The 24,080-nt window shown below is 47.0% G+C and overlaps 1 protein-coding gene across 1 annotated transcript in view; it reads right to left on the reverse strand.

Annotated features, from left to right (window-relative positions):
- FLACC1 (flagellum associated containing coiled-coil domains 1) overlaps positions 1-22,495 on the reverse strand; it is a gene marked incomplete at its 3' end in the record, with an annotated part of 37,430 nt that extends 14,935 nt beyond the window's left edge. Inside the window, exons 1-10 of the mRNA XM_081096156.1 lie at positions 22,466-22,495; positions 19,103-19,262; positions 18,521-18,595; positions 13,306-13,354; positions 11,733-11,866; positions 9,271-9,364; positions 7,370-7,431; positions 4,818-4,915; positions 3,750-3,802; positions 1,659-1,758 (exon numbers count right to left, since the gene is read on the reverse strand). Of these exons, the coding sequence (XP_080952282.1) occupies positions 1,659-1,758; positions 3,750-3,802; positions 4,818-4,915; positions 7,370-7,431; positions 9,271-9,364; positions 11,733-11,866; positions 13,306-13,354; positions 18,521-18,595; positions 19,103-19,215 (778 nt within the window). The 5' untranslated portion in view covers positions 19,216-19,262; positions 22,466-22,495. The remainder of the gene's footprint in view (positions 1-1,658; positions 1,759-3,749; positions 3,803-4,817; positions 4,916-7,369; positions 7,432-9,270; positions 9,365-11,732; positions 11,867-13,305; positions 13,355-18,520; positions 18,596-19,102; positions 19,263-22,465) is intronic.
- Positions 22,496-24,080: the final 1,585 nt, after the last annotated feature.

The following is a 24,080-nucleotide window of genomic DNA, read 5'->3' on the forward strand; positions in this document are numbered from 1 at the left end:
CCTGGTCAGGGCATGTGCCTGGGTTGAGGGCTTGATCCCCAGTGGGGGGCGTGCAGGAGGCAGCTAATCAATGATTCTCTCTCATCACTGATGTTTCTAACTCTCTCCCACTCTGAAATCATTAAGAAAATATTAAAAATTATATAGCAATATATAAATGTATCAAATCAATGTCATATACTTTAAACTTATACGATGTTATATATATATATATATATATATATATATATATATATATATATATACTAGAGGCCTGGTGCACAAAAATTTGTGCACTCGGGGGGGTAAGGGGGGCCTTCAGCCCGGCCTGTGCCCTCTCGCAGTCTGGGACCCCTCGGGAGATAACGACCTGCTGGCTTAGGCCCGCTCCCGGGTGGCAGAGGGCAGGCCCAATCCCTAGGTGCAGCCCCTGGTTGGGCTCAGAGCAGGGCTGATTGGGGAGTTCAGGAGCTCCCCTGTCAGGAACAGAGCAGGGCGGATAGGGAGGTTGTGGCCACGCCCCCTGTAACACACAGAGCCACAGGGCGATCAGGGGGTTTGGTCGCGGTCCCCTGTCATGCTGATCCTGGTGCTGGGAGGCATATTACCCTTTTACTATATAGGATAGAAGCCTAGTGCACGGGTGGGGGCCGGCTGGTTTGCCCTGAAGGGTGTCCTGGATCAGGGTGGGGGTCCCGCTTGGGTGCCTGGCCAGCCTGGGTGAGGGGATGATGGCTGTTTGCAGCTGGTCACACACCCTTTAGGGTGGAGGTCCCCACTGGGGTGCCTGGCCAGCCTGGGTGAGGGGCTGAGGGCCATTTTCAGGCTGGCGGGTGACTGAAGCTCCCAACCTGTCCTTTTTTCCTTTTTTTTTATTCTGGGCCAGCTTTAGCTCTGAGGCTCGGCTCCAGCTATGAGACCTCCGCTGCTGAAAGCAGTTTTCTGGCCTTTGTTTACCTTCTGTATTTGAAACAATGTTGCGGTCCTGCTGGCTGAAGCCCGGGGTTTTGTTTAGCTTCTATATTTGTTACAATGTTGCTTAGAGTGCAGCGGAGAGGCCGGCAAGGCAGGCGGGGAAGCTTGGCTCCCTCCGTCACTGAAGCAAGCAAGCTTCCCTGTTCGCGTCAGCTGCCTGGCTGCCGGCCGCCATCTTGGCTGGCAGTTAATTTGCATATCTCCCTGATTAGCCAATGGGAAGGGTAGCGGTCGTACGCTAATTACCATGTTTCTCTTTTATTAGATAGGCTATCTCAAACATGGCTTACTTGGGGGGGGGGGCGGGATATAGAGTACAATGGATTGTACTGCCCCTCCCCCAACAACTGAATATTTGAAACCTAATTCAAGAACTTTTTTCCTGGAACTTTGGAGTCACCTGTAACTAAATAACAAGTGCACATTCTTACAGATGTTCCAAAGCTTGTTCCAACCCATGATGGCCAAACTTGGAATCAGTGAGTTTTGGAAGGTGTAGGCTTAGAATCTCAGGTGGCTGAACTTCATAAAAGACTCCACTCCTGTCACTTTCTTGCAAACTCCAGGCACCTTCCATTCGGGAGTCTAGCCATGTGGCTCATCACCTTGGTGAATCCAAGGCTGCCTTCCTTGAGTCAAGACCAAGCTTCATGGTGCTTTTTCGGTACACCTATCACCAAGACGTCAGAAGTTTCTGTACTCACTTTGCTGTAGCAGGATCTTTTCCCGCTCTGACTTCTCATCCTTCTCCCATTCTGCCTTCTTTTTTGACAACTTATCTTCCATTTCATCATAAAGGCTGTCCTGCGGAGACATAATGGCAACAGAAGCAAAGGGCCCTGAGAAAGGTGCACACTGGCCTAAGGCCCACCACTGGGCCCTGTCAGCTTCCCTCACCTGAGACCCTTGCTGGGGTGGGGGGCCCTATGTGGGTGAATGGGGAAAGTAAATTCCAGCCCAGCCCCTTGAGCATGACAGAAGCTTAAACGCCTGGCTCTGCGTGGTGTCTGCAGAGTTTAAAGACAGGTAGTGTTCCCCATGTTAAAGAATCACTTGTCACCTCCCTCTGACTCACGACTCAAAAAGAGCACTCAAAAAAAACAAAAGAAATGCCCACTAGTTAACGTGACCACTTAGAAAACAAGATGTTTTTCAAAGTGTTCGTTTCCCTCAGTAAATCTAACTTCCTTTGTGGTTAACGTTAAATAAGCCTAACCACTTCATGACGGTGGGACCTCAGAAGGGGGGGCCCAGGACCGGGAACCTGCCACTCAGAATTCTGACTGCCCTCCTTGTGCGGTTAGCAACAAAATTTACACTGGGCTTGGGTATCAGAGCTCGTTTGTAATTGTGGCCATTTAAATAGAAGCTCTCTCAATTTCAAGGCCGGTGGGCAGCTGTTTCCAGAGAGGTCACACTCTCTGGAGAGGCCCAGATTGAAGCAAACACCAAGTATACATAGGAACTGGGGCCGCTTACCTGCTCATCAACCTGACGCTTCTCTTAGGCTCTGGTCTATGACGCTTCCCTGACTGTATGAAGGTACATCCTGAAAAATGAGCTTTGGATTCTAGTTCAAAACTGAAACTATGAGTGGTAAATTGAATTTCAGAGGTGGTGCTGGTGCTTTACTTGATTTCCCCCTTTGATAGGATGATCAACTATCCTTGTTTGCCTGGGACTGAGTTGTTTCCTGGGACTCCAGACTTTTGATGCTAAAACCCAAAAGTCCCAGGCAAACTGGGATTAGTTCGTCACCATAGGATGGGGGCTTGCTGCCTCAGCCCTTCCCTGTCCATTCCCTACCTCCCACTCTCTCATCCCCTAGGAAGAAATCCTGCCCTAACTCTGTCCCTTGGCCTCCATCAAATTAGTTGATTAAATGAATGGGTTATGCCCCGAGAAGCTAGAGCACTTCCATGTTCTGCTAGACTTCTGTGCATGGGCCACGAAGTTTCAATCACACTGTACGTGCGCACCCGCACGTGGTATTTTGTGGAAGAGCCACACTCAAGGGGCCGAAGAGCTGCATGTGGCTCATGAGCCACAGTTTGCCGACCACTGTGCTAGAGCAGTGGTTCTCAACCTTGGCTACACATTAAAATCACCTGGGAATCTTGTTAAAATCCTGATTTCTGGGCCTCATCCTCTGGAAATTCTGTTTCTTTGTTATGGGATGAGGCCACAACATTAGTAACAAAGAAACAGAATTTCTGGAGGATGAGGCCCAGAAATCAGGATTTTAAAAAGATTCCCAGATGATTCTAATGTGCAGTCAAGGTTGAGAACCACTGTGCTAGAGGGATACAGTCTTTTTGGGTGGAAATTTGGCCAAATGTATCAAAGACCTTTACAATGGTTACTCCTTTTGACCCAGAACTCTATTAAAATCTAAGATGTCACAAAGTACAAATATGGACAGTCATTGTCTTGGGGCAGTGACAGTTTTTCTTTTTGTTGCTGCTGTTGGTTTATGTAATTCCTTTAAAAACCCCCACTAAAAATAAAATAAAATAGCACTGAGCAGGTATTACTTTTGTAATCACAAACGTATTTTTTGATGGGCTTCTTTAGGCCTGGGTGACTGGCTTGTCACGCATGGGAGCCATCATAGTCCGAAGTGCACTCTCCTCCCTGGGCGCAGTTAGTGTGTGCCACTTAGGTGCAAGGATGCTGGGGAGCTGCCGGAATTATTTTCTGGGGCAGAGCTCTAGATTCGTCCCATCATCATCAAGCAAGAAAATGAGTCTTGCTTCTCTTACTCTCATAATCCAATGAGGAGTTCTGGATCTCACCTGATACATAAAAAACATATTCTTCAAATACTTGTATTCCTTTCCCATCTCCTCTGGACAAAAGGAAAACAACAGGATCATCATTATTGCTCTGAAATGCACACTTTCAAATTCAAATGTGAGCTCTCTTGCACACCTTCCCCATGTCAAACTCATCCCCTGGGTGGTAAAACCATGGTGTGCCTCAGAAACCACTCTGGAGGCTTATTAGAAACTACTCTTATTAGATGCCTGAACCCCACCCCAACCCTACTGAATCGAGCTCTCAGAGGAGAGCCCCAGTATCTGTCGACAATATGCTTCTCAGGCGATTCTGATGGACACCAAGTCTGAGAACTAAGCCCCAGGATAAACCTGAATCTTTGGAAGAAGAGAAGCAAAATCTGCCTGCACCTGCCTCTCTCTTTTTAAAATCACACCTCCTAGTGTACACTGATTTTGAAAACAATACATGTTCTCTTTAAAAAAAAATCTGGGAAATCAGCAAGGTATAAATACCACCTTAAAAAAAATGAAAGGCAATGGAAGGGGAGAAGGTTACAGAATTTCTCCTCTCTGTGGAGATTAGTCTACGAACTCAGAATTCTGAAGAAGACACACTTCCTCTTCCCAGGAACAGCATAAACAATGGGATAAATGGCCAACACAACCCCTATGGATTATGAGGCCACACAAATCACAGTGTGTCAGTTAGAATTTAATGAAACACCATCGTTTTGCTGGTGAGCAAACTTGCTGAATTAGAATAGCATTATATTTGCAGAACTTTAAATATACTTTAAAAAGTGCTTTCTCACTTTTATCATGCTGATAAAAGGCCAATATTACTATCCTCAATTCCCAGATGGGGAAACTAAGACTCGGTACAAAGGGTAAGAAGGACATTGGCAGGCATGGCTTCCCTCTTTTCAGTTTCGTTCTCAATCATTCCCTCTTCCTGAGCTTAAGAGGAAACCTTGAAAGTCTAGCTAAAGCCCACTCATGGCCATGAGAGTTCCTCAGCCCTAGACCCACATGGTCAGCCTTCCGCCCCTTCATCATGGTCATTCTTCCAGGTCCTGAACGTACCTAGTTTTTCTTGGGAAGCCAACTTCTCTTCCTTTAAGGCTGCTTTGTAGTTGTTCTCCAACTCACTGAGCTCTGCTGTGTGAGCCTCTCTGAGCTCCCTGTGATGTCCCGAGAGAAAGTCACAATCATCAGTGAAAAGAAGTGCAGAGTTGAGCTGTTATATTCACCTGACCCCACCTCTCCTCCCTCACACAGAAAGCCAGCGGGCAGGCTGGGGAACCCTCACTTTTTTGAGTCACTTTTTTGGCATTCGTGCAGAGAAGAGGAAAACGACTCTTGTTTACATCAATCCTAGATGGTGAATGGAGCTGGTGGGTGCCATAGATAATGTTAGAGTGCAAGGTCTCTCTAGTCTCCATTCCAGTGTTCAAGATGAGTGTTACAATGAAAGGCTATATGAGCTGTCAAGCCAAGAAAAGACATGGCGGAAACTTAAATGCCTATTAGTAAGTGAATGAAGCCAATTTGAAAAGGCTGCAACTGTCTGATTTCAACTATTTGGCATTCTGGAAAGGGCGAAATAACAGAGACAGTCAAAAGGTCAGTGCAATAGTTGCCAGGGGTTAACAGAGAGAGAGGGATAAATATGTAGATCACAGAGGATGTTTAGGGCAGTGAAACTATTCTGTATGGTACTATAATGGTGGATACATCTATACTAATAATAGTGGAATATGCAAATTGTCCGGGATCCCATCACAGTAACGACCAGCAGGTTGCGTGGGGTGACCAGGCTGGCGGGGGGGGGGGGGGGGAGAGTTGGGGGTGACCAGGCTGGCAGGAGGGGCAGTAAGGGGCAACCAGGCTGGTGGGGAGGGGGAAGTTAGGGGCGACCAGGCCGGCAGGTGGGGCAGTTAGGGGTGATCAGGCTGGCAGACAGAGGCGGTTAGAGGTGATCAGGCTGGCAGGGGGGCGGTTAGGGCAATCAGGCAGGCAGGTAAGCAGTTAGGAGCCAGCAGTCCTGGATTGTGAGAGGGATGTCCCGGATTGGAGAGGGTGCAGGCTGGGCCGAGGGGACACCCCCGCCCCCGTGCAGGAATTTTGTGCACTGGGCCTCAAGTATAATAAGAAAAGTGTAATATGCAAATTGACCGAATGGCTGAACTGGCAGCACAACCAGTCACTATGATGTGCACTGATCACCAGGGGACAGACACTCAACCCAGGAGCTGCCCCCAGTCCGCAGGCCCCAGGCCAGCCAAGGCGGGTGCCAGAGGAGGACCCCCAATCGCCCTGCAGAGGGAGGCAACTGGTGGTAGCGGGGGGCGGGGCTGGCAAGCAGGCAACACCAGGCTGGCCAAGGCAGGTGCCAGCGCCTGCCCCCCCGCCCGATCACCCCACTGGTTGCCCCACAGATCGGCCCTGATCGCCCACCAGGTCTAGGGACATTACCCGTGCATGAATTTCATGCACAGGGCCTCTAGTGTCATTATATTTTGTCAAAATCCATAGAATGTGGGTTTGTTTTTTTGTTTTTGTTAAGCCTCACCTGAGGATATTTTTTCCATTGATTTTTAGGGAGAGGTAAAGACAGAGGGGAAAACAAAGAGAAACATCAATGTAAGAGAAACATATCAATTGATTGCCTACTGCATGAGCAGTAGGAGCCTGCAACCAAGGTACATGGCCATGACCGGAATCAAACTCGGGACCCTTTGATCCGCAAGCTGATGCTCTATCCACTAGGGCCATAGAATGTGTGTTGACAACACCAAGAGTGAACTCTAATGTACGCTATGGACTTTGGGTGGGAATGCTGTGTCAGTGCATGTTCACTGAGTGTAACATATGCACACTGGTAGTGCAGGGTGTCAATAATGGCATAGGTCATGTAGATGTGAGGTGAGGGAATATATAGGAACTGTCTGTACTTTACACTCTATTTAACTATGAACCTAAAACTATTCTAAAATGAAACTCTATTAAAAATAAATAAGTTAGGAAATAAAAAAATAAATAAGTTAATTAATTTAAAAAATTGTTTTTTAAGGAAACAAGTCTATGACTCCATTAGGAAGACTTCTCTCCACCAGGGCTTCTGAGCCCAGCAGGTAGCGTGGAGGGGATTTTGTGGGTTTCCTCACCCACACAGACAACACACCTCATTTACTTCCTGTTGATTTGTCCTTGGGGCTCTGGCTCCTGCCCCTCCCATACCTTCTTGCCATTTTGCCCAGGCCCTGACCTAGCAGCCAGAGAGGGCAGCAGTATGAGTAGAAGAGGAGGAAGGGGAGGAGATGGAGGAGAACCACAGCTGTCTACCACAGAAATCTCATATGCAATTTTTAAAAGATGGCTCTTTGCAGCAACCAACAAAAAGGGAGATTATAATGGGAATGAAACAGTTGGATGAGAAAGTGCAAAACCAGGGGTAACCTTTTCTGTGCCTCAAATCAAACCATCCTGCTCTCCAAAGACATGCATCTCATCTCCCCCGCCCCTTGCTACCCAATTCCATTTGACACTGTCTGAAATCCAGTGAACTGAAGTCCTGCGAGGATACAGGAGCTTTAGGGCCTTCAGCACACAAGGGCTTGTGCCAGAAAATATACCTGCTCTTGTTTTCGAAGTCCTGCTTCATCTCAGCACAGCGGATTTCCATTTCATTGGCGAGCTGCAAATGAGGCCATCATCAGCCACACAGGATTGAAGACCCCACTCCCACTCGTCTGCAACTTGTGAGAAGCCTTCTGACTCACGGGGTACACCCCGCTCCCTGTGTCTCTCCATCATTATGAGGGAACAGAACAATTCTTGCCTTGCTCTGTGTGGTCTGGCATGTGATCAATTTGTAGGATTGGTGCATGGAAACCATGTCTGTCACTACCAGGTTTTGTGAGCAGGCTCGGTCCTCTCTGCTGGACTGTAATCTCTTTGTAAGAGAGTGGCCTTACCAGGGGTGGGCAAACTTTTTGACTCGAGGGCCACAATGGGTTCTTAAACTGGACCGGAGGGCCGGAACAAAAGCATGGATGGAGTGTTTGTGTGAACTAATATAAATTCAAAGTAAACATCATTACATAAAAGGGTACGGTCTTTTTTTTTTTTAGTTTTATTCATTTCAAACTGGCCGGATCTGGCCTGTGGGCCGTAGTTTGCCCACAGCTGCCTTAGACCCTCAGATACAGAATTCAATTGAACAATCATTTCTTAAACAAAGGGCTTGGCCTGGAAGAGCCAAAGAGGTCTATGATTCAGACCCTGCCTTCGAAGAACTGTAAATCCAGTGTTCAAGCCTCGTTGGCAAAATGGCTGGGTTCCAGCAGGCAAGTTTTGCCCACTTCCAGGTGACCTTCCATGCTAGCACATCCAGTCCTCTGGCCACTGTCTCAGGAGGAGTGGACACTTCCAAATTAGTTAACACCCACTGCCTGCTGAGACAAGGGTCTGGGGCTTGTCCTTCCCTCTCTTACTGAACCGTGGCACCAGCACTCCTCCCTTGCACAGGGTCACACAACAATTTGGGGTGTTTACAGGTGGAAGAATTTTTATTTTTAGGTGAATGTTAAGGATCACATCTGAGGTCCCTCCATGGAAGTAATCTCTAAATATGTCTTCAGTGAGTGAAAATAGGCATTTTGCCTAAATAAAGGTAAATGCTCTTAGGCTAATTATTTAACTTCCTGAGACTCAATTTTCTTTGGGTAGAAAAAAAACACAAACCTGGCAGGGCTTTCAGATAAACATAGTAATGACTCATTAGTAAGGGAAGGTTCAGTCTGAGTCATGAGCTGGGTGCCTGTAGGATTCAGAAGCATCTGGGGTGCATGAGAGGGTGAAGGCTGGGCCTGCTGGGAATTCAACCTTTACAAGTGCCTTTCAATACCAACAGGCAAGGTGGGGGTGGGTCTGATTATGGCTCTGGTTTATCACTCCAGTGCAGGCCACCAGGCACACCTGCTCGAAGTGGGGAAGAAGACATTATGATCAAATAGATGGTAAAATCTAAAGGAGGTTTCACCAAAATCCCCAGGAAACCCAAAGAGTGTAATTTACATCAGCGAAATTTGGGCTTTGGTAGTTTCAGTAGCAACAGGAAGTGGGTACTAAAGGCTTCTGGGTAGTTTTTGAGCAACACTGGAAGCACTGACCGCCGTGGTGCCTAAGCAAGAGCCTCCACAACCTCTGAAGCGTAACTCACCGCCAGGCGGGAAATGGCCAGCGCCCCCTCGTGTGGAGAGGACAGTGGTGTTGAACACCCTGCAGGCACTGGGGGAACTTACAGAAACTCAGCTAGGCCTGGAAGAAGGACTTGAGTTCTTGCAATTATGGAGGAGGATGGAGACAGAGAAATAGTATTGGGTGGCCCCAGTCCTATCCTCAGAGCTCTCACCTGGGCAACGTGGCTCCTATGAGTCAGGTACTTGGCAGCATGCCTGGCAGATAGCGTGATCTGAAAATCTTGGTCTTTCCTGTACCCACAGAGACGTCAGCTAGCTTAGGGATCACTCACCGTTGTTTTGGCAGACTGGTGGTCTCTGTTCATTTGCTCTATTATCATCGTCAGCTCTGAGATCTGCTCTTCTAGGTCAGTAATGATATCAGTCCTATGGGATAAGTAATTCTTCAGTCACCCACAAAGCTTTCTCATGCCAGTCAGGCCTCTTCCTGAGTATGACTGGATGTGTTCTGGTGAGAGCCAAGCCATACCATCTGTACCTGTTCCACCATCACTGAGGTGGGGAGGGAGGGGTAGAGGAGTGGAGAGAAGGAATGTGGCAGTAGGGTGGTTAAGCCTCAAACATGGCCCTTTTGTGTAAGTTAGCCAGAGCTGAGTGGCCTATTGAATGGAAGGGAAAGTGGAATATGTCAGAAACCTATTAGGGTTTGACCTTGATTTGGTAATGATAGTTGAAATGGAGCGGGGAGAAATTCAGAAAATTAGGAAATGAGAAGGTGGGGAATAGGATTGATGCTGACAGTGAATCATAGGCAAGGAATGGGCCAAAAACTGGATGAGGAGGAGATTTAAGAGAGTGGCTTTCACCAGTTAGAGAAAAGTATCACATGATCTCACTCATATGTGGAATCTAATGAACCAAATAAACTGATGATAAAAAATAGACCCAGAGCCCTAGCCAGTTTTGCTCAGTGGGTAGAACATCAGCCTGCGGACTGAAGGGTCCTGGGTTTGATTCCGGTCAAGGGCATATGACCAGGCTGTGTAGGGGGTATGCAGGAGGCAGTTGATCAATGATTCTTTCTCATCATTGATGTTTCTCTCTTTCTCTCCCTTTCCCTTCCTCTCTGAAATCAATAAAAAAATAAAATAAAAAAATAGACCCAGAGACATAGAAGTATGAACAGACTGTTGAAACTCAGAGGGAAGGCCGGGGAGGGTGAGTGGGAAGAGATCAACTAATGAACGTGTATGCATATATGCATAACCCATGGATACAGACAATGGCATGGTGAGGGCCTGGGGAAGGTGGATGGGAGCGGGCTGGAAGAGATTAATGGGGGGAAAAGGAGGATGCATGTAATACTTTCAATAATAAAGATTTAAAAGAGAAAAAAAAGATTTGAGAGAGAGAGAGAAAGAGTTGCTTTCAGACTTGATAAAGGTTTTCTGTGCTTCTGGGTCTGCGGCCTCCATGAGTCTAAGATTATCCAGCTCTGTTTGGTTGACCTGGAGTAGACAGGGTGGAGGGCAGTGCTGTGTACAGTGCAGCAGAGAAGAGGTCTTTGATTTAAGAGGTTGAGAAAACAAAAGGATGTGGGAAGAGAGGACATCAAGGCATGAGAAAGAAAGGGTATGAGAAAGTTAAACAATAGGGAACTCCTAACATGATCTTCAATATAAACAATACTCACAGCTTTACCAGGGAATAAAACTATTATGGGCTACAGTATTTTATTATGCCATAATTGGTGACAACTTTCTTATTGAGGCCAAGAGGTGCCTGAGGGTGCTGGCTTGACTGTGGGTACATGGCCCATCTCCTGGAGAGGGCCTTGGATGCGCAGCAAAGAAAACAGGGCCGGAATGTTCCCACTGGAGGGAACACAGAGACTGGAGTCTGGTTTCTCTAGGCCAGGTCAGATCAGAGTGACTTCTGCATGGCCCCTCTCAACAGTGGGCCTATGCGTCCTTCAGCCTTATCCTAGTCTGAATCCCTTCCCAAAGAAAACCACTGCTAACAGCTTGGTCATATCCTTTCTATATACCCATATTCCTATATACCTAGATGATGTGTGTGTGTGTGTGTGTGTGTGTGTGTTCTGTTGCTATTGTTGGTCTTTTAGATTTCTGTCTTGAAAAAATAATTTTCATAGCAATTTAAAGCCCAAGGAAGAGACACTCATTGGGGAGCCATTGCAATAGTGTAGGTAGATGGGGAAGGGGAAGGAGAAGACATGAGGGATTTAGGAGGTGGAATGTAAAGGATGTGGGGACCGCTTTTACATGGCATTGGAGGATAGAGAGTGGGTAGGACTTGAATGACAGAGAGGATGACAGTGTACTCAACTGAGAGGGAGTTAGACCAGAATATTCCAAGCTACATCTCCCAGAGGCATAAGCTGAGTAGTACCTTTGGACATAATAAAAAAGGGATGTATACTCGGGCCTCCCAGAAACCCCGACTTTATTTTTAGTTCTCACCCAAAAAATTTAGATTATTGTATTAATATCTCATCAGTTCATTACTGTCAGGAAAAACTGCTCTCCTTTAGTACGAATTATACTACACCTAATCCTTTTCCAGAGCTGCTGAGCTGACCTTCATCCTGACTAGAATGGGATTGGAGCAGAGAGCCAGGGTGGAGAGGAGCAGGCAGAGGGCTGAGGCATGAAGGGACTCGCAGCACCTCCAGCGCAGGACTGGGAGTAGACATTAGGCACTTATCTTTGAGGCCAGGCTGAGCCAGCTCGGGAGAGGTTCGAGGAGCTGGATGTTGGCCCAAAGACATTACCTGCGAATTCTGATTTTGTCCATGATCTCTGATTTCAAACGCTTTTTCCTATCAAACATCTCATCTCCCAAAGTGACGGAAATCTGCTCCCTATTCCGAAAGAGGCGATAGCCAGGGCACACGTTGATCACTTCCTGGGCAACAGGGTGGAAGGTAAGAGAATATTGCAGCAAGCTGAGATTCTTCCAAATCCACTAGTGCCCCTATCACATCTACAAACAGAGACTTGAGATGGACTGTGCCCTCCCCAGTTACCATTCACCCTCGTATCTCCATATTTCTCTCCTGAGATCCAATTGTAAGACTCAGCTAGATCCTGGATGTCTCCCTATGCCTTTCAAGCCCAACATTTCCAAAATCCAGCCATTGTCACCCACTCCACATTCTACACCCAAACCCTGTTCCTCCTCTATGTTCTCCATCATGGCCAGAAGCCAGGAGGCAGCTGAACGTTTGGAATTAGACAGGCCTGATTTTAAATCCTGGCTCTGCCACCAACCATAGTTGTTCAACATCACTATGCCGTTTCCTCATTAGAAAATAAGGATAATAGCTCTTCCTCAAAGGGATTTTGTGAAGCTAAAACAAAATAACATGAGAAAATGCCTAGCACAGGTTCAAAAAAATTTTTTTCAGTCAGTTCCTTCTCTGTCTCCTGTCAGATGCAGGGCTACCAGCAGCCATAGATTCGGATGCGACTGTACCTTCTACAGTTGTGGACACCCCTGCAGGCGGCCACAGGTCCTGCCATTGTTATCTCCTAAAAGTGTCTCATCCTCACCCTCTCCTCTCCCAGCCTTGCCCCTGATGGAGCTGGAGGCCACCAACATCTGTCTCCTGGGCTCTGGAGCTACCTCCCCAGCGGGCCTCTCCGCCTTCAGTCTGGCTCCCCCTGAGTTCATCATCCTCTCCACCTGGAGGGCTATGACATTTTGGGGTTTTTTCCCTGCCCATTAAGGGATCGCATGATCTTCTTTGAAGGGGGTTAGGGAAGAAAGGAAAATAGACAAAAGCAGAAAGTAGTAAAAGTACCAACTATATCCCACCAGAGGGTGTGTTTTTCCCCCCTAAAATGTAAATCTTACCTGGTCACATGCCTGTCAGACACATAAAGGTTCCAAGACATCAAAAGGTTTGGGCCCAAACTTCTAGGCAGGTGTCAAGATCCTTCAGGGTTTGCTCCCCATCTCTTTCTCCAGTGTTCTCCTGCCCTGCCCCCTCTCAGATGCCCTGGCGGCCCCTTGCCAAGCATTTGTGGATTCCCAAGTACAGCAGAGGGTTTCCTACACCTGCGCATGAGTTGTCTCCTGTCCTGGACTGACTGCCACCACCTGGTTTTCCTGGCACACTCTCCTCACCCTACATAAGGCAGTAAAGGTCATTAAATACTCTCTCTGGGGTCTGGCAGAGCCGAGTCCAAGTCCTGGTCCTACACTATATGCAGTAATTCCAGCACCTCCTCAGGATTGTTGCAAAGATTCAATGAAGTCAGTATGTGTAAAAGGCCCATGCCTGCACACAGTAGGTACTCAATAACGGTACATCCCACAACCCTCTTTCCATTTTTACTCACAGAAGGTAAATTATTGCTCTCTTCTTGTTTTCCTAAGTGGGTTTTCGCTCTGCAAGAGAAATGCATGCTCAGAATCAACCAACGAGCAAAGAGAAGTTCCAAGATCAGCTGTGCCCTGACCCCACCACTCATCTGCAAAATGTGACATTCCTAGGATAATCTGTGTGGCCCATCAGTTCTCAAAATATTTTACTTTAGAAAATAGAGAATATTTAGTGGTCCAGAGATCACTGGTACATAGGTTGTAATAAAATGGCAGGTAGTGGAAAAGTGGAAAATCAACTAGTCACTAGTCTTAATAGTAGAACCATTCCTAAAATAAGGGCCAAGAAGCCTGGAGTGAAATTCAAAGGGATGATGCATAATCATAAATGCACACATTTTTTTAGTGACATATATGTTGTCTGTATAACCACTTTTCTTCTCATTTGCACCAGAATTCCGTGTTCTGGGACCCTGAAGTTGCAAGTTAATTCAGGATAAGCAAAATGTTACTATTTTGAGGTCTGGTACAGATTTCCTGATCATAATAAATTTTTGTTTCAGGTACAGAAACCTGAGTATAATATCAGGTACCCAAATATCAAAAAAGTATTTATAAGGAAGTTCACCTAGAAGGTTGAAATATTAGAGTAACTACCTTCTGATGTGCTGACAAGAATAGGTAGGCCTCTCCCCTTGGCCTCTACAATACCACACATGTACACAACCACTGGCCAACTGCTGTGAAGAGAGACAACTGAAACCTGCTCTGGAAGTTCCAGTTCCCCACAATCAAAACAACCGCACTAACATTAGGGGCTGTGGGGTCGGTTACTAGGATGGGACTGGTCCAGAGTCCGTGGCTGACTCCGGATGTGGGGAGTGGGGCTGGAAGGACTTTTCCTGGTGGAAGCAGTTCCATCTTGGTTAATAACCATCAGTCTGGATTAGATCCCACATCTCCCACCCCCAGAGGGGGCCTCCAGAGAAGCACTGAGAAAAACATTCCAAGGATTTGGCTACCTTAGAGGTGACCACCAACCTTTGATTTTAATTTTCACTGACAAAAAAAAAAAGTCTACGTGTTAAGAAATGGGCATGAGTGCATAATATACACTGATATTTCAATGAGGTCCACATGTAATTTAAGATTTAAAATCACTTAAAATGCAACTTAACCATATGTTCCTAGTTCAACTGTCCACAATGGATAATTTGGCTTGTTTTCTCTGAATTTAGGAAAACCTTGTTGGGAAACCACTGGATGGGCAATCTCTTTAAAAAGCTGACCCTGGATTTGAGTTTATGTCATTTTTTGCTCTTAATAAATCTCATTGAACAAACTGAGATCTTCCATAGCATTGCTTTAACTTTGGAACTTTTATGTGGCTACGTAGATACTCATTTTGTCAGAAAATGATGCTTCTCTCATTGAAAAGTAAAAAGTAAGGTTGATCCAGAACGACTCATCTTTACTCTTTTTGTTCTTGTCAACCTGTTACTCAGATTACTCTGATTACAATGACCAAATTCTGACACTTTGTTGACATCGCTGAAAGCATTTCACAATTTCTCATTTAATGAATTCAATGAGTAGTTCATATATGCAAACCACAGCGCTCCGTACCAAGAGAAATGGAATAAGATGTGATAGTTTTATTTAAGAGATGAAAAAAGGCACATAAATACTGAAACTAGAAGAAGAAAAAGAATTAAGTGCCGTAGAGAAGTACAGATAAAGAGATCTCCTAATTGTGTCTCTCAGGGATTGAGAGCGCTCTGCCACTGCCATTTTTCAAGGCCTCTGATGTACACAAAATCAAAAGCAAAACAAAAACAAACCCCAAGAATTGCTAAAATAGGGTTATAAAAATTGAGTTATAGTTCATGTTTAAGAATTGAAAACTTAGAACACAAAAAGCACATTATATGTTTGCAAGAAAATGACAGGATTCACAAAAGGGACAGATTCAGAGTGTCAAGGTGGCATGCTTGAGGACAGAGGCCCAAGTTAAAGGCTGACTGCTGAGCAGCTTCTTTGTCCCCATTTGGAGGTCATGTCAATGTCTGCCTGGGCCTCTTCCTGTCTGCCTGTGTGGCTGCTCCATCCCCCTTCCCAAGTGCTGGCCGGAGCCAGAGCGGAGGACACATTCCCCAGTGTGTGTTCTCTGAATTGGTTTTGGAAGACGTCATGTTTCAGGGAATATGTTGCCTTGAATGGTCTTACTGGAAAGTTATAAATACAATCAGCAGGTCTGTGATAGAGAATTTAAAAATACCCACAAATAATTGGTGTTTATTGCATGTAACATTATAATATTTAAAATTGTTTTTCTTGAGATATTTAAAAAAATACCCACAAAGTGTTCCTCACTATATTGCAAAGCCAGAGGAGGACAATGTTGGCCGGGGCTAGTGTTGGTGGTCAGAGTGGAGCTGTGGGTCTTAGTGAGGTCTCTCCCAACAAGCACTGGGTAGCTGAGGCCTTGAGCTTGTCTGTTGAAATGGAAGTTAGATAAGATCCATAGGTAGGATCATGCCTGCAGGGTGCCAGCACACAGAAGGCAGGCAACCAGGAAACGTTTCATACAGGCATTCCGTGGACTCCTTATTATGAATGGATCCAATTCCCTTCAGGCTTTCCACCATCACTCCTCTGAGACAATTCCCTTCGTTGTCACCCAGATGCAGGCTACTAAGTCCAACAGTACTGCTTGGCCCTCATCTTAATTGACTAGCAGCAGTTTTTAACAGAGATAATCAGACCCTCCTTCTTGGAACATTTTTGTTTTGCTTCCAGAACACCAGGTAGATGATTCTTCATCTGCCTCACTGGCCACACCTTCTCGACGTCCGTTCGATCCTCTCATCTTTTCCACCTCTCAACAGGAGTGCTCTGGGCTCAGTTCTCCCACCTCTTCCTACCGCTATCTCCACTCCTTGCCCTGGAGATGTCACCTGGGTGCAGGGCTCTAAGTACCATATGCTAATGACTCTCAAATGTTTATCCGCAGCTCAGACCTCTCAGACCTGCTTACCCAGCTGCTTACTTGACATTGCACTTGGAAATTTAGAGAGATCTCAAAATGCCTAAGCGCAATCCCCTACATGTGTGCGCCTCATGCAATCTCCGCAGTCACAGAAAATGGCAACTCCATCCTTCCCGGGGCTCAGCCAGACATCCTGAAGTCAGCTTTGATTCCTTTTGTTTTTTTTCTCATACTTTATACCCATCCCATTAGCAGATCCTATTGGTTTCTACCTTTAGAATATATCTAGAATGCGACCACTTCTTAGCACCTCTACTGTTTCCACCAAGTTCAATCATCATCATCCCTTGGTGGGGTCCCTGCAATTGCACATTATCTCCCTTGGCTTCTCCCAAGGCTTCTTCTCTTGGCCATTGGAGTAAGTCTTCATTCCCAGTGCAGTAGTCAGATTAGTCTTTCCAAAATGCAAGTTGGATCATGTCACTCTTCTCAGAATCCTCTGTGGCTTCCCAGCTGTTATGGGCTAAGTTGTGTCTACCTCTCCCCACTCCAAATTCATATGTTGAAACCCTAACCCCTGTTATCTCAGAGTATGGCTGGATTTAGAGATAAGGCCTTTGGGTAAAATAAGGCCATTAAGGTGGACCCTAATCCAATCTTTCTGGTGCTCTCATAAGAGAGATGAGGATGCATAGAGAGACCCTCTAGGGAGGCACACGTACAAAGGAAATGTCATGTGAAGAGGCAGCAAGCAGGCAGCCAATGGCAAGCCCAGCAGAGAGTCCTGAGAGGAAACCAGCCTGCCAGCACCTAGCTCTTGGTATTCCAGTCTCCAGGACTGTGAGAAAATGTGTCTGTTGCTTAAGCCACCCCGTCTTTTGTTGTTGTTGTTGTTGTTGTCATGGCAGCTCTAGCAGCTGATACACCATCCCTTTCAGAGTAAAAGCCAAAGCCCTTACAGTGGCCAGCAAACTTCACTGTGTAAATTTCCTTTCGCTGCCGTAACAAATTACTCTAAGTTAAGTGGCTTTAAACAATACCAATTTATTATCTTACAGTTTTAGAGTCAAGTCTGCAAGGGGTCTCACTGGGTGGAAACCAAGGTGCTGGTAGGTTGGTATTCCTCCTGGAGGCTTTAAAAGAAAACCCGTTCCATTGCCTATTTTTCTCCATCTTCAAAGCCAATAATTGCATCACTCCAACCTCTGCTTTTGTTGTCACATCTCCTTCTCTGACACTCTGACTTCCTCTTTCACATATGAGGACCTTTATTGTTACCTGCGGCCGGGCTAGATCTTCCAGGGTAATCTGTCACGGTCAGCTGATTAGCAAACATAACTTCATCTGTAAGCTCAATTGCCCCCTGGCAAGTAACAGAACATGGTCACAGTTTCCAGGGATTAGTGTACAGACATCTCTGGGGAACCATTATGACGCCAACCACATTCATCACCTCTGTTACTTCTCTGAGTTCATCTCCCACCACTCTACCTTCACGTCCTCCATTCCCAACACACTGGTCTCTCTGCTTTCCTGGAAAAGGCGAGGTGTGCCAAGCGAGGTCCTGCTCACAGCCCTTGTGCTTGCTGCTCCCTCTGAGAGGAGTACTTGGCCCAGATGTCAGTGTGGCTCCCACTGCCCCCTTTACAGAGGGACTTGCCCTGATCTCCATACATGAAATCATGACTGTCAACTCCAAGAGAGCAGAGGCTCTGTTGTGTTCACTGCTGTTTCTCGCACCCGGAAAAGTGCTTAACAAATAATAGATGCTCAATAAATATATTCCAAATAAACAGAATACAAAGACTCATGCAAAGACAAAATTAAGTTATATTTATAAGCTTATAAAATATTGGTAAATTTTTAAATTTGTAAGTAAAAACAGAGTTGCAATTTGTAAACAATCTTAGACACAGGAAAGAAACCCGTAAAAGGGTGAAACCACCAAAGGGAGGCTCTTTGCCTTTAACAGGCATCAAGAACTGTGCCCTTTTAGGGCAGGAGACAGTTGTCAGGGCACCTTAGCTGAGAGCTCATCTGTGGTGATTCTGCAAGCTGTGGGTGCAGAGGACCATAGAATCTATCTGTAGGATCTGAGTTTTGGGGGCCTTCACAGTGGATTCTCTGACATTCCTGGCAGCAATGAGTTCAAGTTGCAGGCAAGGGTATGAAGGCCAAGGAAGGAGATTGTTTTATTCACGTACCTCAAACCATTCCCGCCCCATGCACATGCAGATACTTACTTTGGGGAGACAACAGGTTTTGTTGGTGGTTGGACATAATTTTGTTTTTTTGAAGCTGGAGGAAGAAGAGTTAGCCTGAAAGGAAAAAACAGACAGCAAAAAGGGAAAACTGGATATTCCCAACTCTGTTTAAGCGCTCCCAGATGAGGTACGTCTCCACAGTGACCCCGAATTAGAATACATGGGCTCACAACAGATGATCTTTGGCAGCCTCAGGCTGAAGACCCTGGCACTTGCTCACTGTCCTAGGGGGTCCCCGGTTGGCAGCACAGTTTGCCCCCAGTTCCCAAAGCTCTTGGTCCCATATGGAGGGGCAGCTGCCATGGGGCCCTTTGGCTGGAAGCCCTCCTCTCTCTGCTCAATCATCTCTGAGATTCCTCACGTACAATGACACTAAGCCTAGCAGGACTGGCTAGAGCAATGTGCAGCTAACAGGCCGACAGGGAAAGCCGTGTAGAGCTAGGCTTTCTGGCCCCCTTGGGATCTTGGCTACCAAATTGTTTTGGGGAATCTTGTGAGAGAAAGAAGGCTGCAAATGGACCCCAAGCCCCCAGGCCCTTGCCTATCCCAGGTAATGCTTACTTGGGCTTCCCTGTGGAGGTCTTTTTTGGTGGCTGAGGGGTCTTGATTAGCTTCCGTGGTTCCAAGTTCCAGGGGTCCCAGCAGGTGCAGTAGATGAGAGGGTTGTGGTACATGGTAGGAGGTCTGGGGCAGTCTTGGCTGCTAGGTCAGGAGGCCCTTGCTGAAATGGGGGGGAGAACAGCAGAGTCATACCATCCAGTCAAAGCAACAATGCATAGAGACAAGCTGGGAAGAACCCGGGGAAGGTCCAAAGCACAGATGGTAGATTCTGGAGGCTGCTGATCTGGTTCAGGGTCTTGACTATAGAATCACACCTCTTTCCTTGCCATCTCAGGCTAGACTTGAAAGCAATTTAAAATTTGCTCTAACTGAGTGCTTACTGTGAGCCAGGTATACAGTAAGTGATCAATTATTCTTTTCTTTTTAAATATATTTGTATTGACTTCAGAGAGGAAGGGAGAGGGAAAGAGAGATAGAAACATCAATGATGAGAGGGAATCATTGATCGGCTGCCTCCTGCAGGCCCCACACAGAGGATAGAGCCCACAACCTGGGCATGTGTCCTGACCGGGAACGAGCCATGACCTCCAGGTTCATAGGTCGGCGCTCAACCACTGAGCCACTCTGGCTGGGCTTAACTACCTGTTTACAGATGAGGATACTGAGGCTCAGAGAGCTCATGGAGGTAGCAAGTTACAGGGTAAACAGTCTACCTGACTCCTAAGCCCTTGCGCTTTCATCAGGTCACATTAACTCTCACTGAAGTAAAGAGAAATCCCTAAGGCGGGTCCTGCACAGGGACTTTCCACACAGAACTTGGGTGTGGAAAATGAGCTCTGTTATTCAAATTAAACGGGATCTCCCAGTTTCTCATTCCTGGTCACCTGCCTGAGTCACAGTCAAAACGCTGCCTTTTTGGCCCTGTAAAAAAAAGAAAAAAAAATCACACACAAAAATCCCCATTATGAAAGCTTGCGTGAAAAACAACTACCAGATAAACATGATCACACACGATTAAACTAATTATCCCTTCCCCACTGCTCCCCCCTCCCCCACAGAATCCCACTAAAATGAGAGTGCAGGATTAAAATAGGCTCAATTTCATAAAAACGAAAGAGAATGGGAGAGGAGACAGTACCACACAGGTGATGTCAGTACACGCTTGGCACAGTAACTTCCTCACTGAGCACACCATAGGAAGCTACAGCGTATATGTCTGCAAAGGGGGTATGAACCAGACGGAGCCAAATCCCAAGACTCAGAACTTGGAACTGGGAGATTATCTGGTGGAACATATGGGCATTTCCCAGGTCTGTTAGACCCTTGGGAAGTCAAATAATGCTCCGTCCCCCCTAAAACACAAAAATCTCTGGAACCTGTGAATATGCTACCTTTTTGTGCCAAAGGAGCTTTATAGCCATGATTAAGTTAAGGGTTTTGGGATGGGGAGATTATCTGGATTATTAGTGTGAGCCCAAGGTGATCACAAGCATCCTTATAAAAGGAAGTTGGGGTGTGGGGGTCAGAGTCAAAAAATGGTCAGGTAGGAGTGACCAAGAATGGGCCATATGCCAAGGAAAGTGGGCAGCCTTTAGAAGCTGGAGAAGGCAAGGAAATGATTCTCCTATAGAGCCTACCGAAGGAAGGAGGTCTTGCCAATACCTCGATTTTAACCCATTTTCAGATTTCTGGTCTCAGAATGGTAAGATAATAAATTGATGTGTTTTTTTTTGTTGTTGTTTTGTTTTTAAAATATATTTTATTGATTTTTTACAGAGAGGAAGGAAGAGGGAAAGAGAGTTAGAAACATCGATGAGAGAGAAACATCAATCAGCTGCCTCCTGCACACCCCCCACTGGGGATGTGCCTGCAACCAAGGTACATGCCCTTGACCGGAATCAAACCTGGGACCCTCAGTCCGCAGGCCAACGCTCTATCCACTGAGCCACACCGGTCAGGGCTTGATGTTGTTTTAAGCCACTGAATTTGCGGTAATTTGTCACAGAGCATTTGTAATAATTAAAAACAAACAAACAGAAAATTTAGAAAAAACTGGGGGGAAGACAATGAAGGGAGGATGAACAAGTGTTAAATCCTCATCTACCATAGCAGGAAGTCAATGGAGAATGTCTAAAAATTAACAAATGGGGTAGAGATAAATTATTTAGAAGTGTGAAGCTAAGTTCCAAAGTAGTAGCTAAAAATGTTGAAAATAATGGCCCCTAGAGAGCACACTGAGGAGCAGAACTGAGAAGAAGGGCGGGGCGGAAACTGTAACTTTTCGTTAATGAATGTGTAACACAATTTGATTTTCAAATGCCAGTGGGTTATTTGATAAAAAAAATTAAATCTACCACCAAACAACATGTTATGGGAGCCCAGAGACCAGTAGCAGCATTACAATGACAGTAGATTTAACTCCCATTCTAAGTCAGCGACTGGTTTCCACTAGTTCACTGGAATAAATCTGTTTAAGAAATCAGCTGAAAAATGAAACACACATTTTTTTCTCTAACATGACTGCTGCTTGAGAAACCCAGATAGGTGGTCTAATGACTTTTAGAGCTAAAGGGGACCTTAACATTAAACCCATTTTACAGATGTTGAAACTGAGACTCAAAGGCCTGCAGCGACCCTGGGACCCGTCACGGGCTCGTTTAGTAGCACAAATAGGTACGGTTAGCTCCTGCTGAGAGTACCATGCAGATGCGGGGTGGGGGGGGGTGGGGGGGGGTGGGGGGAGTGCCCAACACCTGCACCTCGCCCTCAGGAAGCGTGCAGGTCCCAGGGGTGCAGCAGGGCAGGCAGGGTGGAGAGAGGGGCAGGGCGTGCGGGCGGGGCAGGTGCGGGAGGAGCCGGCCAGCGGGCTGGGCCCGGCGCCCCTGTGGAGTAGAGGAGGCCAGAAAGGAGGCCGGGAGGCTGCGGGAACAGCCAAGACCTACGGCCAGGCAACAAGGCCGCGGATCTAGCCGTCTGTGCTCCCCGGCGTTCGGGGCCCGACGGGGAGATCTCAGCGGCCGGGATGGGGCACCCCAGGCGAGGAGACCGTGCCACCGGGGCCAGAACCGCGGGAGCATCGGAAAGGCGGCGGCAGCAGCTGCGAGGCAGCAGCCCTGCTTCTGCTTAGGCTCGGCGTCCGCTTCCTGTGCGCACAGGGGCCGGTCCCGGGGCCGAGGCGAGAGGCAAAGGCCGTCAGCTCCCCGAACTGCCGCCTTCCCGCCGCCTTTCCTCGCCTGCGCCTCGGGCCGGGGCCCTTCTCGGCGCCGCCCTGGGTCCAAGCGAGGCAGCTTGTCCGCAGTGAGAATCTGGTATTTGTTGCTGAACTAAGAAACTGGGAGAGTGTAACCTCAGGAACCGGCTCACCAAGGAGAAGCCGATCGTCAGATGAACTGCAAAAACGTAACGGCCATGACAACAGTACAGACAATATTAAACCTTAGGACTTAAAAGGGCCGGCCGACCAGGCGCGCCGCTTACGGAGCCTGAAGACACCCCCGCAACCGATGTGGGAGGCGGCGGCTGTGAGCGGCGCCCAGCGGAGCCCGCGGGCCGAGCGGAAGCAGCGCCTGTGGGCCACGCGTCGATGAGCGGCTACCCCAGCCCCGCCTCCTGAGCCTGGCAGACGCGCTCAGGGCCGCGGGGCGTGGACTTGCGGACTTGCGCAGGCGCAGGTCTCGGCGCGCGCATGTCCCTTGGGCGCACTCACGTCTTTCCCGCGCGTACGTCCCTTACCCTTACGTCCCTTGGGCGCACGCACGTCTTTCCCGCGCATACGTCCCTTACGTCCCTTACGTCCCTTACGTCCCTTATGTCCCTTGGAGGGTCTGAGGCAGGATATCCGGGGAGAGGGAGAGCGCGGTGGGGAGAGTGATAGGACTAGAGAGAAGACGAGTGAGCGTCGCCCTCCTTCGAGGGAGGGCGATGAGATAAATGGAGGCAAAAAAAAAAAAAAGCAGCAACACGCAAAACAAACCCACAAAACCCCCAAATGCGTAGGTATTTTACAGTGCAACTACTCAATGGGGTTTTACTAGATTTTGATTGACCATTGAAAGCCTATGGAAACCTGAAGAAATGCTCATGAACAAGGATATGAGATGGTATGTGTGCAATGGATACAATGATGTGAAAGTATGTACCTACACAGAAAAGGGTTAGAAAAGAATATACTAGAAAAATGAAAATTGGGCTGGAATGTCAGGATTATGACCCCCCCCCCCCACACACACACACACACACAACATGGTTTAGTAAAGTTTTCCTTGGGCTTTGGAGTCAGGTGGGCCTGACTGCACAGAGGCTCCAAAGATTAACTTTTTCTTTCCTGAGCCGGGAGCCCGGTCCTTCCGGGAGGCCGTCCGTCGGCGGGGCTCCCTGCGGGGCGCGAGCCGGTGCCGGGAGCGCGCGGCCGGGCACACCTGCCCTCAGACCCTGCCACCGAGCTTGGAGCTTCGGAATATGAGGAACCCGGTGGCATTTGTTTACGGAAGGTTTTGTTTCTATTTCAAAATAAAATTTTTTTTGGGGGGGGGGGAGATAGGTTTATTTTGTGTGTGTGTTAGATTAAACTCATTGTAAAGAAAATTATAACCTGAAGTAAAGTTTATCCAAAATGCTAACACCTCGGAAGGACCACTGGCAATATTTTGGCTAGAGTCTTCTAGAATTCTCCTTAGTCTAAAGAAGCAGATTTATGTAATTACTCGTAAATGGGAACAATTTCTCCCATTTATATTCTAGATAATCTTTTTTAAGTAAGGAGGTTCTTTGAAGATCAGTACGTCATTTAAAAACTTGACTACTGTGGAGAAATTTTTAAATGTTCAAAAGTAGAGAAAAAAAAGTGAAATGAATCTGTCACACGGGTTCAACAGTTAGCAATTTGTGACTAATCGATTCATTGATACCCAGCCCATGCCTCCAACATCAGATTATTTGAAAGCAAATTTAAAGTAAATCTATAGTCTAAATTACACTT

This window comes from Myotis nattereri, assembly GCF_964212035.1.
Source record: "Myotis nattereri genome assembly, chromosome: 7".
Taxonomy (NCBI): Eukaryota; Metazoa; Chordata; class Mammalia; order Chiroptera; family Vespertilionidae; genus Myotis; species Myotis nattereri.